At 35.3% G+C, this 13,833-nt stretch overlaps 2 protein-coding genes and 1 long non-coding RNA gene across 3 annotated transcripts in view; 2 read left to right on the top strand and 1 right to left on the bottom strand.

Moving 5' to 3' along the window:
- LOC117917959 (probable sodium/metabolite cotransporter BASS3, chloroplastic) overlaps positions 1-5,657 on the top strand; it is a 74,161-nt gene extending 68,504 nt beyond the window's left edge. The window contains exons 2-4 of the mRNA XM_034834451.1: positions 3,440-3,615; positions 3,689-3,936; positions 5,012-5,657. Coding sequence (XP_034690342.1) covers positions 3,440-3,615; positions 3,689-3,936; positions 5,012-5,252 — 665 coding nt within the window. The 3' untranslated portion in view covers positions 5,253-5,657. The remainder of the gene's footprint in view (positions 1-3,439; positions 3,616-3,688; positions 3,937-5,011) is intronic.
- Positions 5,658-6,965: 1,308 nt separating this feature from the next.
- Positions 6,966-10,269, top strand: LOC117917251. The gene is made up of 2 exons (XR_004651656.1): positions 6,966-7,071; positions 10,015-10,269. It is a non-coding gene; the product is annotated as an uncharacterized LOC117917251 (long non-coding RNA).
- A 2,544-nt stretch (positions 10,270-12,813) lies between these two features.
- Positions 12,814-13,639, bottom strand: LOC117918042 (serine/arginine-rich splicing factor SR45-like). The gene is made up of 2 exons (XM_034834572.1): positions 13,609-13,639; positions 12,814-13,418 (listed from the first exon to the last, which is right to left on the bottom strand). The coding sequence occupies exons 1-2, from the start codon at positions 13,637-13,639 to the stop codon at positions 12,814-12,816; spliced, it is 636 nt and encodes a 211-aa protein (XP_034690463.1).
- Positions 13,640-13,833: the final 194 nt, after the last annotated feature.

Here is a 13,833-nt window from a genome sequence, read left to right as displayed (position 1 = left end):
CTTGAAATGAAACAGCACCAATTCACTTTGAATTGGTATCATTTTCAATCTTGAGTACCCTTCCCAGTGGAACGATCCTAGAGCCACTATGCTATAGTAGCTTTGTATTTGCTACCCTAGTTCATGGTGTTATAGGTTAAAAATTTTGTTGATTACACCTGCCATCAAGGAGCACCAGCTGGACATACATCAGCTGAGACACCAATTAGGCATGAATCAGTGGAGGATATGTTGGACGAACTCTATGGTGCCTCGTACTTCACTAAGCTAGATCTAAGAGCTGGGTACCATCAGGTACGAGTAAATCCCCCAGATATTCCTAAAACTGCTTTCCGAACTCATAACGGACATTACGAATATTTGGTTATGCCATTTGGCTTGTGTAATGCACCTTCTACCTTTCAAGCTATTATGAACTCTATATTTCGTCCTCATCTTAGAAAATTCATACTAGTTTTCTTCGATGATATATTAGTTTATAGTCCTACTTGGGACAAGCATTTGGTGCATGTAAAACAGACTCTGGCCATATTGAAGCAGCAACAGTTCTTTGTCAAGGCTAGCAAATGTGCTTTCGGGCAACAAGAGTTGGAGTATTTGGGGCACATAGTCACCTGTCAAGGAGTGAAAGTAGACGACAGTAAGATTGCAACGATGGTGGCATGGCCACGACCTACTAACATTACTGAGCTACGTGGGTTTTTAAGGTTGACAGGATATTACCAGAAGTTTGTCAAAAATTATGGCATTATAGCACGGGCCCTCACCAACCTTCTTAAGAAAGGCAAATTCGGGTGGCACGAGGAAGCGGAGGATGCTTTTCTGGCTCTCAAAAAAGCCATGACCACCACACCAACACTAGCAATGCCCAACTTCAACGACATCTTCACTATTGAAACCGATGCATTAGGAGATGGTATTGGAGCTGTGTTGTCCCAACAAGGTAAACCAGTAGCTTTCATGAGTTGGGCCCTTGGGGTAGCAAAAAAATCGTGGTCCACCTATGCCAAAGAGATGCTAGCCATCGTGGAAGCAATACGACTATGGCAGCCTTATCTCCTAGGTCGAAAATTCTATATTCAGACGGATCAAAGAAGCCTAAAATATTTTTTGGAACAACGCATCTCTACGCCTGAACAGCAAAAATGGGTAGCCAAACTCTTAGGCTATGACTACGAGATCACTTACCGTTCGAGACGTGAGAATTCGGCAGCTGACGCCCTTTCACGAAAACAAGGTAGCCCGGTTCTTCACAATATCTTTATTCCTCAGGTTAACATATGGGAGGAAATCAAGCGAGCTACAAAGGAGGATCCGTATATTCAAAACATGAGTCGAGTAGCTGCGGACCAGCCCCACGGCCACTATGTGTGGCGCAATGGTCTACTACGTTACAAAGAACGGGTCATCGTACCAGCCGATCCTGCCTTACGTTCCAAGCTGATGCACGAGATGCATGACACCAAGATGGGCGGACACTCAGGCATACTGCGCACATACAAAAAATTAGGGCAACAATTTTATTGGCCAGGGATGCTCAGATCGGTCCAGGAGTACATCAAGGGTTGCATGGTGTGCCAGAAGGCAAAGGTTGAAACCTTGGCACCGACAGGACTCCTACAACCGTTGCCCATTCCAAATCAAGTATGGGATGACATCACGATGGATTTTATTGAAGGGTTACCGATTTCACAGGGCAAGGATACCATCATGGTAGTCGTCGATAGGCTCAGTAAGTCAGCCCACTTCCTTACTTTAACCCATCCCTTTACGGCCAAGGGTGTTGCAGAAAAATTTGTGGAAGGTGTCGTTAAGCTACACGGGATGCCCAGATCAATCGTTAGTGACCGAGACCCAATTTTTGTGAGCAACTTCTGGCAAGAGCTCTTCAAGATGTCGGGCTCCAAACTGCAGCTCAGCTCCGCGTATCACCCGCAGACTGATGGACAAACGGAAGTTGTCAACCGCTGTGTTGAACAGTATCTCAGATGCTTTGTACATCAGTGGCCACGCAAATGGAACTTCTACTTACCTTGGGCTGAATACTGGTACAATACCACTTACCACATCTCCACGGAAATGACCCATTTTCAAGCATTGTATGGTAGATTGCCACCCACCATTCCTTCATACAACGAGGGCCTCTCACCGGTGCATGAAGTTGATCAGCAACTATGAAACAGGGATGAATTACTCCAACAACTCAAGGCCAACCTTACACGCTCGGTTAATCGGATGAAACAACTAGCAGATAATAAACGACGAGACGTGTCGTTCGAGGTTGGAGAGCGAGTGCTGCTAAGGTTACATCTATACCGCCAGCAAACCGTTTTCAAAAGAGTTCACCAGAAATTAGCCAGCCGTTTCTATGGGCCCTACGAAATCTTGGAGAAAATCGGTCCAGTCGCATACAAGCTCCACTTACCAGAAGGGTCGCGCGTTCATCCCGTATTTCACGTATCCCTACTCAAACGATACAACACTAACGAAAAAAATGGGGTGAACCACAGCGAAGAGTTGCCACCATTCACAGACGAGGGGATAGTCATGCTGAAGCCACGGGCTATACTAGATCGCCGCTGGATAAAATAGGGAGCCCAGATTATTGAAGAGAGTTTGGTCCATTGGGAAACTCTACCAGTAGAAGAAGCAACGTGGGAGCCCACCAAACAACTGTTGGAAAGGTTTCTGAGTATGGACCTTGAGGACAAGGATCCACCTAATGGGGGAGGTATTGATAAGCCACGACGGTCAACAAGGGCCCTTAGGCCAAATCCCAAATATTTGGGATGAAGTTGGACGTGGAAAGATAGTTGCATGCGACATGCATGCAGGATTGTACGTGGGACGTACGTGGAAAGAGTCGCAGGCGAAGTGCATGTAGCTGGGGTAGACTGGGTCACCTACAAGACTGGGTCGCTGGCGTTGTGGTAGTGGCGTTGTGGTTGCGAGTTTTACGTCATTTTCTGTTAGTCATGGTTTGTGTTTAGTATGGGTATTGTTTTGTTTCCATTTCCAGCTTTCCCTTTATTTCGGTTTCCGTGTATGGCTTGGCTTATTTAAAGCAGCCGGAAGATATCAGTGAGAGGATAATCAATTGCTATTCAGAATTTTGTGGTACTTTCTCACCCGAAGATAAACCCATTTACTAATTTTTTATATTATTTGAGTTTGGGACCTATCAATGATTTAATAATTTATTATTTTTGAAGTGAGAAAAATATAAAATTGATCCTATATTTTCAAATATTTTTATCCGTGCACACGACTGGTCTACATTTTTTTTTTTTTTCCAATTCTTTCCCAAAATCAAATGGCGGGGCAGGAGGCAGCAGAGGAAAGAAAGAAATAAAGTTGAAGATTTGCGCATTCCAATGGGGGTTGTTGGGAATGTCCCAGCTGTTCTATGCCGGTTTTGTTCTCACTGCCTGTGTTGCAGGGGCTCAGCTCTCTAGCTATGCCAGCTTTTTGAGCAAAGGGGATGTGGCATTGAGCATTCTCCTAACCAGCTCCACCACCATTGCTTCAGTGCTTGTTACCCCTCTTTTAACTGGCCTGCTGATTGGGTCTGTTGTTCCAGTTGATGCAGTTGCCATGTCAAAGTCGATATTGCAGGTAGTGAATTGTTTGGATCAATTAGGTGTTTGTTCCTCAAATGGTTTTGTCATAATTTGGAGTTTTTTGGCAGGTTGTTCTTGTTCCGGTCACTCTTGGTCTTGCTCTCAACACATATGCAAAACCGGTTGTGAATTTACTTCGGCCTGTGATGCCTCTTGTTGCCATGGTTTGTACCTCACTGTGTATTGGGAGCCCTCTTGCAATAAATAGGAGCCAAATTCTGTCTGCGGAGGGTCTCCGTTTGGTTTTCCCGGTATTGGCATTTCACACAGTGGCATTCACTGTGGGATATTGGGTCTCCAAAATTCCAATTTTCAGGTAGTTCCATATTTCTTATCATGCCTTGTGTTGGAATTGATGAGAAATCGACTCTTGCTCTCATTTTCAGGAATACCCGTCATAATTATTAGTTTGCTAATTGGCTAATGTCTATGCCTAGATGAATGTGATGATACTTTAGTCTAGACACTTAGGTGGTGTTTGTTTTTTTTACTTAATTCTAAATAGAACCTTAATGCTTAATAGTGTTAAATATTAAGTTGTTTGTTTTTGTAGTATTTTATTTCTATTAAGTATTAAAAAGTAAAAAAATCCAATATGTTATTTTTTCTATTTAGAAAAAGTTACATATTTTGGTTTTTTCTATTTAGTAAAAAGTTTATAATAAGTCATGAAAAAGTGGAAAAACAAACAACTTAAACTCTAAAACTAAATTGCTTTAAGTAAAAAGCCAAAAAAACAAACACCACCTTAATATTTTTGTGCATCATACCATTGAGAAATTGGATTTGGTCTTTGCTGAAGTCACATTCAAGGCATGTTGTGCTCCCCTGCTAGTTTAGATGGAGAAGGGGAGAGATGGACTTGTTAGTTCAAGTCTATGAAGCCATACCATTCTTTGGAAACATGAAGATGGATGAATGTTGCAAGTCTTCTCCTCCTTTTCGACTTTTTTTTTTACGTTTGGGCTAGAATATATGTATCTTAATCTGAGAAAAAAACTCTGAAATTTTGACTGCAGCGTGCTGAGAGTACACAATACCTGGGTAATTCTCATACATTTACTGATTGCCTTATATCACCCTTCTGAACTTGTTGCTTTTGGAATTTGCCTCTGCATCTAAACCCGCCCTGCATTGGGCAAGGCAATTCACCATCTAATTCTGCTCAGAGAATTTTGGATTAGGCATCTCCATTTCCGGGCTTTTGTGGTTTTTCACTCATACTATGAACACAGATCGAGATTGTCTTCAAATCTCAAACCTCCTCAATGCCTTTCATTTCGCTTTTCCTTCTCAATAGTAGAACTGATACCAGAATTGAAGTTTTGAGTGATATATTTCATTATTGACTTGTATCTTTGAACCTGATGACCGATGTGGATCTTGTGCAGGCAAGAAGAAGAAGTTTGCAGGACAATTTCTCTGTGCACGGGAATGCAAAGCTCGACCCTAGCAGGGCTTCTTGCAACCCAGTTCCTTGGAGGCAGTCAGGCTGTTCCACCAGCCTACTCCGTGGTCGCCATGGCTATCATGGGCCTTAGTCTTGCCTCTTTCTGGGGTAATGGTGGCCGAATCAGGGATCTACCGTCCCTGCTTCTCCCACAAACTGGTTCCACTGTGGAGGCTCAATGAAGAGTGAAGCAACTCTTAAGAGCATTTTGAGGGACTAGAACATGCGGTAACTCTAGATATAATATCATATACAGAGGAGGGTAGGAGGATAGAGAAGGCAGAAAGTAGGGGAGAGCCAAACAGAAGTAGTTAGTTGTATAGTTAGAAGAGCTCTTTCCATCAGCCACACCTCAATGTTGCTACGCATGTATATAGGACAAGGAGGAAGATATTTAACAGATAGTTAAAGATGGCTCACATATGATATGAGTCCTGCTTTCTTCTCTTGCCCTATTTTCACACCATTATCAACTCTGATAACATTGCCAAAAAAAAGAAAAAAGAAAAAAGAAAAAATCCTAAGGCATGCTCTGATTTGGAAGGAGTTCTTTGATTCTGGGTCAACAATAAACTTGGTTTAGGCAGCATAATAAGTGATCAGAAGCATGGTGCTTGGATTGTTTAGTTTATGTTTCATACAATGCCACAAGTGTAAACAAGGATGAACATATCAGTAAATATAGATATATCAGTATTTGAATTTTATAAATATATTGAAAATATCGGTGAAGCGAAAATTGTTTAAAATTTATAAAAATGTTTGAAAAAACTTTAAAAAATGATAAAAATATCGATACATAGATATATCAATACTTAGATTTTAAATATATAAAATATGAATTTTGGAAGTACTTAGAACTATAATAAGAAATATTTGATATTATTCAATGAGAACAATTTATACATATTATATGACAATAGCCTTTTAGTACTAAAATGAATATTATTGTGGTTCCATTATGAAGGGATCTTTTTGTTGAAGGGATTGATAATACTAATTATAAGTACGAATATATCATGTATAAATTTATGACATTAATAATAATATGTCTAACTTGAAAATATATTTAACATTAAAATTATAATATATTTAATTCAAATGTATTTAATAATGTAAAATAAATTATGATACATGTATGTTTTTTTTTTAATATTTATATTCTTTATATTTAATTATCATATAAATGATATAAAAAATAATTATAATGGTAGTCTTATATTTTTGGTAATCAATTAAATAAAATTTAAAATAAAATAATTAAAATTAATTTCTTTTATTAAAATATTCTTTTAATATTAAAATTATAATCTATTTTAATATAGTAATATTAGTCAACTTTAATTTTAATATTAAAGTTAATTTTTAGGATTTTTTTTTATAAAAAAATTGTAGCATTATTAGTCAACTTTAATTTTAATTGAGTGGATTCAAAATTCAAATAATAAAATTTGGCAAATAAAAACCCAACTAAACCCTTCGATTCCGATTTCCATCTACACCACCTTTTTTTATTTTTTATTTTTTATAATTTTAATTGAATAAATTCAATAATAAAATCAGCTTATTTGATTTCCTTGTATACCATATCATAAGAAGTATAGTAATAAAATTGTTTTTATTAATTCCATATTTTGTAAATATATTAATTAATCCATTAACTACCAAAGTTAGCCCTACTTATGATTTTATGAATTTTTTTTTTCTCATTTTGTTTCGGTAAAGATTTCAAGTAAAAATAATAATAATTAAAAATAAAACCACATTTTTGTAACCAAATGGGCCGGGCTCAGCCCACTTGTTTTGACATTTAGCAGCCTTGGGTTCTGATTTAGGCTAAAAAGCCCAAAAACATGACATAAAAGTGATAAAACCTTCCATTTGATACTCTCTCGAGTCGCCTTAGCTTCTCTCCAACTGCATTTCTCTCTTTGGACGTTTGGATCTCAGCAAAACCTAGCTTTTCCTCGGATATTGACTTCATGGCGCCTTCTCCCGGAGGTATATATATTTCTGTATTTATAAGCTTTTTCATTTTAGTAGTTGAATTTGAAGTTTGGTTGATTGGGAAAAAAAATTAGGAAGAAAAGAAAACAAGTGGAATTCTATAACTGTTTTTGAAAAACAGTTTTTAAAAAATCTGATATTTTGTTGAATAAAAATTTGTTTGAGAATCTGAAAATATTTTTACCTTATTTTTAATATTTTTAAATGTGTTTTAAAAATAATTTTTGCATCAAATGTTTTATTTTTAATCATGTTTACATAATTATTTTTTAAAATACTTATAAAGAAACAAGTGAAATAATTAAAAGATATTATATAAAAAATACAGTATTTTCTGTTTTTTGAGAATAAAAAATAAAAAACAATTTTTTGATTGTTAAATGTGTGTATTTTTTATTTATTTTTTTTAAAGAACAAAAGATTGATCTCGAAAAAACAGAGGGATTGTTTTTTTCGAAATCAGTTTTATGATTTTTTTTTAAAACAATATTTTTTAAAGGGTGGTTTATTTTTAATCATCCTCCATATTTAAAAAAAAAAAAAATCCTTATATAAAAAAATTAATTAAGATATTACCCCAAAATTTTCAAAAGAAGTTCTTAAAAAGCATTATTTTCAGTCAAAAAGTTATCAAATGCTTTTTTTAGAGTAGAAAATAATTCCCAAATAGGTTCTAGGTTTTTTTTTTTGGTTCATCTTCTAATTTTTTGAGCAGCCAAATGGGGGTATGTGGTTACTTTGTTGTTTGATTGAACCGGATAGAACTGGATTTTGAGCAGCCAAATGGGAAGTAGTAGGAGAAGAAAAAAGTTAGAGAAAAATGGTTTTGGTCATCTTTGAATACCATGGAAAAAGGGGAAGGAAACTGCAAGAGTAATTTTTTTTTTAATGGAAAATTTGATGGAATAAACGAGGGAAAAGAAAGAAAATTGAGATGAAATATGGAAAAAAAAGGTTACAAGGAAAATGAAAAATAGATTTCAAGTTTATAAATTATTTATATATATATTTTTAAACTCATTTAACTTATTTTCCTTTTTCATGTAAACATTAAGTAATTTGAAAATACATAAAATTTTAACTAATTTTATTTATTTTTTTATTTTTTTTTTAATTTTCATGGTATGTCAAATATGAGATAATTATTTTCCTTGTCATTTTTTTTTCATTCTTTAATGCTTTTCAAGAACGAAACATAAGAAAAAGGTTTTTGATTTTTTTATTTTTTTATTTGTTTTTCCTTACTATTTTCTTTCCGAGAACCAAATTTAGCCTAAACAAATGTCTAACTCCATTTTAGATCACATTTCAAACCTTGTATTCTTATGGTTTTTGAGTTGCTAACCCTTAGATTTTGGATAGAAAATGTAAGGATAAAGGTAAAGGAAAGGGAAGAAATTGTATGAGCTCAATAAAACTTTTCTTCAATTTAATTTTAACATAAAGAACAAAGAAAGAATTTGAAGTTTTTTTTTAATAATGTTTATTATATTTTGTTTTTCTTTGTGTTTTCCATCATTAAGCATATGCATATGAGAGAGTTTCAAATTATTTGATACCATGTCTTTTGTTTCTCTTTTTTTTTTTTTGGCCTTTTTGACACCTAAGCAACGTGTTATGGTTTTAGGATATCGGGTGTTTATTTATGAAATTTAGAGCTTTGAACTTCTTAAGATTTGTTGATGTATCATGAGAAAGGGATTGAAATGAGAGCATTATGTTGATTAAATAATGGAAAAGGAAATTCATTTTATACCTATAACTTAAGTTGGAATTAGACTATGTTACATGGATTTCGGTTGAGTGTTGGGTTTGAGTGAGTATCTAGGTATTTGATCCTTTACATCTTAAATCTTAAATTTTGGGAATGGGAACTCGACTGAAATGGTCTTGAATATGAAATAATTAAGAAATGAAGTAAATAATTACATGTCCTTGATAAAACCAATATTCTCTATCTTTTCTTTCTTATCCTTACTTTTTAAAAAGAACAAAAAATGAAAATAGTGAATATTAGAAGTAAAATAAATATATCTAAAAATGAACTCCACATCTACACCCTCGTCTTTCTTATATTGTATTAACATAGGTGCATTAGGTGAAATTAAAGGGCTTGGATATCACACGAATTGGAAAAACACCCTTGGGTAGACTTAGATTATACCTAAAGAGTATGTAATTGAACTCTATAAAATGTAAATAGTAAAGTAAGATGTTGTCAATGGATGAAAACCAAGGTAAAGTTGAACTAACTTGGATTTTAACTTAACTTTGACCCTTATAGATGTTTTGCTTATTATTACTATTGTTTTTTTAGCTCTTTGTTATCTAAATCTCTCATTTCCTTGACCAAGATTTCTCAATCAATCTTTCTCTTGTCTCAAGCTCTCATTAAGAGGTTCATTAATATTTCTTCATTTTAGTTTTTAATTGAAAAACGCATGTATTCCACATAACTACTTTTCTTATTCATTCATAGTTTTACGATGATAAAACTTCATTTGGATGCTAACTTCTTGTTATTTGGTGACAAATTATGTATCATGCTAAGTTTAAGTTATATATGAAGTGTACTTTCTTTAGAAATTTGAAGGAGATCCTCCATATGAGTTCTATTTGAATTTTGCAGGGGTTCTTAAATTGGATTTGTATAGTTGACAAATTGTCAGTTTCAAAATAGGGATATTCATTTAATATATTAGGAATTGCCTCATTAATTTCTTCCTTATTTGGATGAAGCATTTTAGTACTTGGTGAATAATAAGCAACAATAGATGTTGATTGGCTTTAAGAAACATTGATAATCTTAGTGGGCTTAGGAAACATTAATGATCTTCATTTTTCTTTATTATGTTGGTAGTTATGGTCTTATTTTTAAAATTTATTCTAAAAATGATAGAATGCTAACCCTTTTTATTTTATATTTTCATAATTTAGGTTTGCTTTTTGTGGTTAGAGAGTCTTATGGCATGAGTGGAGTCGGAAAAGGTATGTGGTTTACATATTTGATTTTAATGTGGATTCACTTGAAGCTTGATTTTGACGTTGTAATTAAGCATGCCCAAGTGTAAAAAATTGCCAAGCACATGCCTTTGCATAATGGTTTAGTCTGTTATTTTTTTCCTTTTAGATATGACATTTCATGACTATGGTGTTTTGTATAGACCTTAAAATGAATTATGTGTTAAGCAATGGGTTATTTGGTTAAAGGGGTTAAAATAACACTCATGTTTAAAAAAGTAACCCAACACCTCCAAAAATAGGGGAAAAAAAAAAAGAAATCCTCTGTGGACCCCGCATTTTGGCTCGTGCGTTTTCCACTGGATGGCGAGCTCGATTTTTATTTATTAAAAAGAAATGACTTGGAGTCGCCACTTATTTTTGTTTTATTTTTAAAAGGTAAACAAAATAAGAAAGAAAACCCTAAGTGTGACTCCTTATTTTGGAAAAGATAGTCTGTGAAAAACCGGATCGGGCTCGGGGGTCAGGTTACTTATCGAAAAGGTATGGTAAAGACCGTAGCACTCCTCTAAGTCCTTAAAGTCGGGTCTCTACTGATAAAATGAAGCTGACGTGGCGATCAATAGGAAAATCAATGGATACTCAAATCGATCATGCACATATGGGAATCAAAACATGTATAGAGAATGAACAGAATGGGAGTGGATGTGTACCTGGAACACGAACGAGCGATACACTATTATAAAAATAGAGTCGGCGTATAATAAAGAGCACAAAACATGTCACATGCATTACCAAACAAAGATTAAGCTGTTCGAGGGAAGATTGAAATTTATTTGAGGATTGGAGTCTTAGAGATTATTTAAAAATCGAATTTTTAGGAATTAAATATAAGAATAAGAATTTTAGAAATTAAATTAGAAAGAAATTGGGATTTCGAGATTTGTTCGAGAATTGGAGATTTGCAAATTAAATTTAAGAACTGGAATTTCGGAAATTAAATTTGAAAGAAATTGGAGCTTTGGAAATTATTTGGGAGTTTGGGAGTCAAATTTTGAAAGAAATCAGAATTGAAAATTATTTGAGAAGTAGAAATATTGAAAATCGAATTATAAAAATTGGAAATCTAGGAAATCATTCAGATGTAGAATTTGAATAAAATGATAATAATAATGATAATAATAAGTAACAGAATAAATGCGAGAATTAGAATATTGAGAATTGAAAATTAAGTTCGGGAATTGGAAAATTGGAATTTCAGAGAACTAAATTTGAAAATCGAAATTTTGAAGAATTATTTAAAGGCGGAATTTTAAGTAAATGAATAAGTGAGTGGAATAATAATAATAGCGATAATAATCGTTAAACAAGTGAATGTGAATAGTGGAATTCTTGAGATAGGGAATTAGATTTGGAAGTAATAACAAAGATAATACTTAAACGAATGAACGTGAATAGTGAAATTTTTTTGAGATTGAAAATTAAATTTGGAAAACAGGTTTTTGAAGAATAAGACTTTGACGATTGAGATTTTTAAAAGAGATAAGCAGATAAATATGGAATAACGTTAATAATTAATCAATAATGATATTTAAAAGAATGAAAGCGAATAATGGGACTTTTGAGATCGAAAATTAAATTCGGAAGTCGGATTTTTGAAGGATTAGACTCTAATGGTTGAGATTTTTGAAAGGAATAAATAGATAAGTAGGGAATAACGTCAATAATTAATCAAAAATGATATTTGAACGAACGAAAGTGAGTAGTGGGATTTTTGAGATTGAAAATTAAATTTGAAAGTCAGATTTTTGAAGAATTAGACTTTAATAATTGAGATTTTTAAAAGAAATAAATAGATAAATATGGAATAATGTTAATAATTAATCAAAAATGATACTTAAGTGAATGAAAGCGAGTAGTGGGATTTTTGAGATTGAAAATTAAATTTGAAAGTCGGACCTTTGAAAGATTGAACTTCAATGATTGAGATCTTTCAAAAGAAATAAATAAATAAATATGGAATAATGTTACTAATTAATCAAAAATGATATTTGAACGGATGAAAGTGAATAGTGGGATTTTTGAGATTGAAAAATAAATTTGAAAGTCGGATTTTTTGAAGAATTAGACTTTAATGATTGAGATTTTTAAAAGAAATAAATAGATAAATATGGAATAACGTTAATAATTAATAAAAAATGATACTTAGGTGAATGAAAGCGAGTAGTGGGATTTTTGAGATTGTAAATTAAATTTGGAAGTCGGATTTTTGAAACTTGCTTAAAGACATAAGTTTTGAAAATAAGATTTAAAATTTGGAATGTAGAAAATTCATTGAGACCAACATAAACTAATTATATAAAAATTTTCATATATGATGATTAGACATAACTAAAGAAGAGAAGATAAAATATAAATTATTTTAAGTTTCAAAAATGATATTCAATCCTAATAATTTGTCTTTTAGTTGTGTTTAAGTTGAGTTAAAAATAGGTAAAAATAAAATAAGATAAAAATAAAAATGAATAAATAAATTAATAAATTACGAAAATTAGAAGCTTGAAAATTACTTAGAATTGAAGCAGCCAAATGGGCTAACTCAATATGGGTATGAGCCATAAGGGTGATTGGCATGAGGAGCATGAGGCCCTTCATCAGCAAATTTGGGCCTGGGCTCCAACTCAAGCCCATATCCGTCATCATGGGCAAGCCCAAGACTTCAAACTCCATCACGACCCACTTCTCCACTTGGGCATCATCCCCCAGAGGAGGTTTCTACCGTCGGCGGGACGAGAGGCGAGGTGGCCGCTGAAGTGGAAGGTCACGAGGCTCTCTAGGCCTCTGACACGGGCGCCGCCGATGAAGACAGTGGGAACGACGGGGCGGTGGAGGTGGTGGACCTCTCATCATCTGAGAGGGCGGCGCCAATGGCCGACCCCCCATACTGCGGTGGGGGAACCTGGAAGTGGGGCTACGGTACTCCTCCGGGCTGAGCAGCGAATTGAGCAGGCACTGGAGGCGTTGGGCCATGCGCAATCGGGGAGGTACCTGCCCGGGGTATCCAAGCGTCTGTCCGGGAGGCCAAGTTATCGATGCGGCCGGGTGAGTCATGGGTGGTGCAGATAACTGGGGCACCAACGAGTGCAAGATCCGGGGCTGCATCATGCCTGGCGCAGGCCTATCAACACTGCGAATGGGTCTAGCGAGGCCAAGCTGAGCTTGAATGAGGAGAGCGGTGGGGATTCCACGACCGGTAGCGGCGGTTTGATGGGCAGAGTGGTGATCGTGAGGGTTGCCTGAGAAGGCGTAGAGGGATGGAGAGTCAGCCCTTGGCGCGTCAGCGGCGGAGGAGCTCGCAGGAGGCGCTAGGTGAACTTCCGCTCATTGAAGAAGGAGATGAACTGGGGAGGTAAGAGAGAGCATGGGTGATGATGGGTATTTACGTGGAAGTTACAGGGAGTGGCCATGCAGGGTTTGAAAAGAATGGAGCCAAACCAAATATCAACCAACCAAATAAAAGGAAAGAATGGATGCGTTAAAACACCCTCAGAGCATCTTAGAGGTCAGAACCATCATGTGGTCCCCTATGCCTACTCCCCATCGACCGTTCATGTCGGGAACTCAAGCGCAAACTAAGCAAAAAAAAATAGCGAAAGAAAAATAGGAAACGAGAAGATGGCCATACCTGAACTTTCTAGGTGAAGATGGTCCTAGCTCCTTCTCCCCTCGCCTGATCCTCCAGAGTGTTCCCCCCTTCCGTTCACCACCTACCCTCCTCTGAAAACCTCCTATCTC

Source organism: Vitis riparia, chromosome 7 (genome assembly GCF_004353265.1).
Source record: "Vitis riparia cultivar Riparia Gloire de Montpellier isolate 1030 chromosome 7, EGFV_Vit.rip_1.0, whole genome shotgun sequence".
In the NCBI taxonomy this organism is placed as follows: domain Eukaryota; kingdom Viridiplantae; phylum Streptophyta; class Magnoliopsida; order Vitales; family Vitaceae; genus Vitis; species Vitis riparia.
The sequence above is the reverse complement of the archived record's forward strand: the minus strand, read 5'-3'. Positions and strand labels throughout refer to the sequence as shown.